We start from the raw sequence: 3,625 nt of genomic DNA, 5'->3' as shown, positions 1-3,625 counted from the left end.
AGCACCTTTATGTCCACACCACACCTCCCCTCCCAGAAGGTGCAGCCAGTTCTGCAGCTGGCAGAGAAGCTCCTGAGAGGCCCAGCATGACTCAATCTGCTCTGCTCCAGGCCAAGACACACTAAAAACCCTCCAGCCAACCAGCACCTCAGGAGCTTCTCTTGCCCAAACACTCCCCAGAGCCCTCCTGCCACCCCAGCAGGAGCTGGCAGAGCCCCATCCTTGTGTCTTGGCCTCTATTTGAGGTGTGTGCCAAGGAATGGAATTAGCTCTTGGGCAATGCTTCTGCTTCTTGACTCTGGTGGTGGTGGTGTTGGGCCTCCTGTTGGTGTTACACAACCCCTTGGGCAGCCTCTGTGGCCTGGAGTTGCCTTGTTTTTGTGGGATTCAGGCATGTGTGAAGGGGAAACGGGGAGTTTTCTTTCCCTGGAGGGAGAAGAAAAGTGGTTTTGTTGTCAGGATTTGCAGCTCTTTGCCCTTCCCAAGGTGAAAATGCTGACAGTGGAGAAGAAGGTCAACGAGATCCTCAACAGGCTGGAGAAGACCAAAGTGGAACGTTTCCCAGACCTGGCTGCTGAGAAGGAAGCACGAGACAGAGAGGAGAGGAATGAGAAGAAAGCCCAGATCCAAGAGATGAAGAGGAAGGAGAAGGAGGAGATGAAGAAGAAGAAAGAGCTGGAAGAACTGAGGTGAGTCGTGGGTTTTCTAGAGCCCTTCAGCTTCCTCTGGCACCACTGGTGGTGACTCAACCACGTGCAGAGCTTCAGGCTCACCCCACTTCCATGGCAGAGCAGAGGGGGGGGTTTGAAATGTCAGCCTGACCTTTCTGAGCTCCTTCCTCAGCACTGAGAGCCCCATCCAGTGCCAGACCCACCCTCTGGCAGGCCCCAGGAGCTGCCTTTGGAGCATGAAGGAGTCCTGTTTCCTCTCTCAATGACATCAAAACCAGAATTTGAACCAAATCTGGGATTTCCTGAGTGATCCAACCCGTGGAGAGCTCCCAAATAGGGCTTACAGCAGCAAACAGAGCTGAGGAGAAGCCACCAGCTGATGTTTGTGCTGCAGAGTGAGGAGCCACCAGGTTATTTCACCTCCCCCTAGAGCTACCTCTTGGCCCTCCCCCAAAATAAGGGATTTTCTGCCTCCTGGGGTGATCTTGCTCATAGTTCCTGACCAAAACTGTGGAGCCTGCAAAGCTCCTGGGCTTTGTCTGGTTGTTTTAATTAACCAGAGACTCTGAGATCAGCAAATACTGGTCCAGTTTTGCCTCAGTCTGCTGAGTTCAATTTGGAAACAAATCTGGTGGGGTTTTTTGGGGTTTTTTTTTTTGTCCTGCTTGATCAAAACCCTTCTTGGTTGGTGGGATTTGAAAGCAAAGTGATGTCACTTCTCTTCCAGGAGCTACTCCTCCTTGATGAAGGCTGAGAACATGTCCTCTAATCAGGTGAGGGTGCCCAGAGAAGGCTTTGGGAGAGGGATGAAATTCCACACAGGAGCAGGAGGGAGGGCACAGCTCCATTTCCCTCTCCTTGGGGAAGGATATTGTCACCTTCCTGAAGGGCTTTTGCTGCTGTCTCAGCCAGGAGCAGCCTGTGCTGCTGGAAATGGTTCCACCAGGGCAAGGGGAGGGTTCTGCACTTAGGGAGGAAGAACCCCAAGGAGCAGGACAGGGGAGGGGGGACCTGCTGGGCAGCAGCTCCATGGAGAAGGGGCGGGGAGTGCGGGGGGACAAGCTCACCAGGAGCCACCAATGGGCCCTTGTGGCCAAGAGGGCCAATAATCTCCTGGGGTGCATGAAGGAGAGTGTGACAGCAGGTTGAGGGAGGTTCTCCTGCTCCTCTGCCCCAGTGAGGCCACTCCTGGAGTACTGGGTCCAGTTCCAGAGAGACCAGGAGCTACTGGAGAGAGTCCAGCAGAGGCTGGGAAGCTGCTGAGGGGCTGGAGCATCTCTGTGCCAGGCCAGGCTGAGAGCCCTGGGGCTGCTGAGCTGGAGCAGAGAAGCCTCAGAGGGGATCTGAGCAGGGCTGAGCTCAGGCTGTCCAGGGATGTTCCACAGAGCTACTGGTGGGATCCTGCTCTCCAGTTCCTCCCAGTCCCAGAAACTGGGCTGCAGGGTGTGGGAGGTGACACGGGGCAGGGGCAGCAGTGGCAGTTCCTGCCCCAGAGCTGCCCTTCTGCCTCCCCTTGTTCTCATATCCCCACGTTTGTCCTGAAATGGCATAAAACCAACCAAAAGAGTGGTTCTTGACCTCCCAGTTTGACCAGTTTCACCACCAGAACCTCCACAGTGACCCTGGTTTGTCTTTTTCCCCCCCCCTCCCCAGGACGGCAACGACTCGGATGACTTCATGTGAGCAGCTCCTTCCTCCTCCACCACTCATGAGGGATGTCTTAAGTCACCATCTCTTAAGAATGCCAAAAAAGAAACACACACCCCCCCCAAAAAAAACCCTGAACTCTTGTCTCCATTTCTTCAGAACCTGGTGGGTTCTCCCACAGCTCGACCAGCTCAGGCCACGGGACGACTCGGGGAAGGAGAAACTCCCCTCTGCCTGCCCCTCCAGCTCTCCCTCAGGGCCCTGGGTGGGAGGAGATGGTGTTTGGCTTCCAGTTTGACCAAGAAAATTCTATTTATTCGAGGGAATTGAGCTCTCCAGAGGGATTTGAAGAGAAAGAAACTCATTTGTGCTGTCTCGTGGAGCCCCGGGGCCTGCAGAACTCTTCACCTGCTCGGGGGGGTCAGCAGAGCTGGAGGAACCTCCCTGCCACTGGGAGAAGGTCAGTTTGGACGTGCTCCCCACCAGCTTGGGAGCCAAATTCCAGTGAGGAATCTGAATCTGGTGAGGGGAATCTGGTGGCTCCTCATGAAACCCCAAGCTCCAGATGCTGGAGGCTGAGCTGGGGCCGTCGTGAGCTGCTCCAGGGGCCTCAAGCACAGGCTGAGAACAGCCCCACTGCCTGTTCTCCTTTCAACCATCCTTAATTCCTGAGAAACCACCTCTGGAGAGAGAAGCTGCTGAAGAAATGTTGAGTTTTGGGCAGTGTCTGACCCCAGATCTCTCCCCTGAGAAGGTTTTGGGGCTGGACACAACGGTCGTGAGAATTCTGGGGGCACCTGGAGATACCTCACGATTAAATTCATCTCCTGCTGCTGAAGTGTCCTGCTGGGGGGGGAGGAGGGACCCCAAAAAGCCTCCTTGGGCAGCACATGCTCCCGGGGGGGCAGCAGGAGTCTGTTGAGGGCTGGGTTTGGGGGGGAAGGGGCTGGTTTTGGGGGGGAAATAGGCAAAAAAGGAGCTGAGCTTCAGCAAGGGATGTCCCAACAGGCTCCTCAGAGAGTCCTCGAGGAGAACAAAGGTCCTGCTCCAAAGGCCAGTCCCAGTAACACACTTGAACTGGTTTTTTACACCCTGGCTGCTCCCCTGTGGGGCTGGGGAAGAGCTTGGGGGGGTCCCAGCCCCCATTACCCCCCAGTTCTTTGCTGGGAGGAGGAAGAGGAGGAGGAGGTTGGGGGGTTGCACATCTTGCTCCTTGTGCCCTGACCCCAAACATGTCCCCAAACCCCCTCTCCCTTGATGTCTGTGGGGCCACATGTCCCCAAACCCCCTCCCCCTTGATGTCCCTG

General features: G+C 55.7%; 1 protein-coding gene across 1 annotated transcript; it reads left to right on the top strand.

Annotated features, from left to right (window-relative positions):
* Positions 1 to 486: 486 nt before the first annotated feature.
* CCDC25 (coiled-coil domain containing 25) lies at positions 487 to 2,354 on the top strand (the record flags this gene model as incomplete). Its single annotated transcript, XM_008939738.1, has 3 exons — positions 487 to 689; positions 1,399 to 1,444; positions 2,325 to 2,354. Coding segments are annotated over 3 exons (279 nt in total), but the record flags the coding sequence as incomplete, so codon positions are not given.
* Between the last annotated feature and the right edge of the window lie 1,271 nt (positions 2,355 to 3,625).

Source organism: Merops nubicus, unplaced genomic scaffold (genome assembly GCF_000691845.1).
Source record: "Merops nubicus isolate BGI_N331 unplaced genomic scaffold, ASM69184v1 scaffold28644, whole genome shotgun sequence".
NCBI lineage: Eukaryota > Metazoa > Chordata > Aves > Coraciiformes > Meropidae > Merops > Merops nubicus.
The sequence above is the reverse complement of the archived record's forward strand: the minus strand, read 5'-3'. Positions and strand labels throughout refer to the sequence as shown.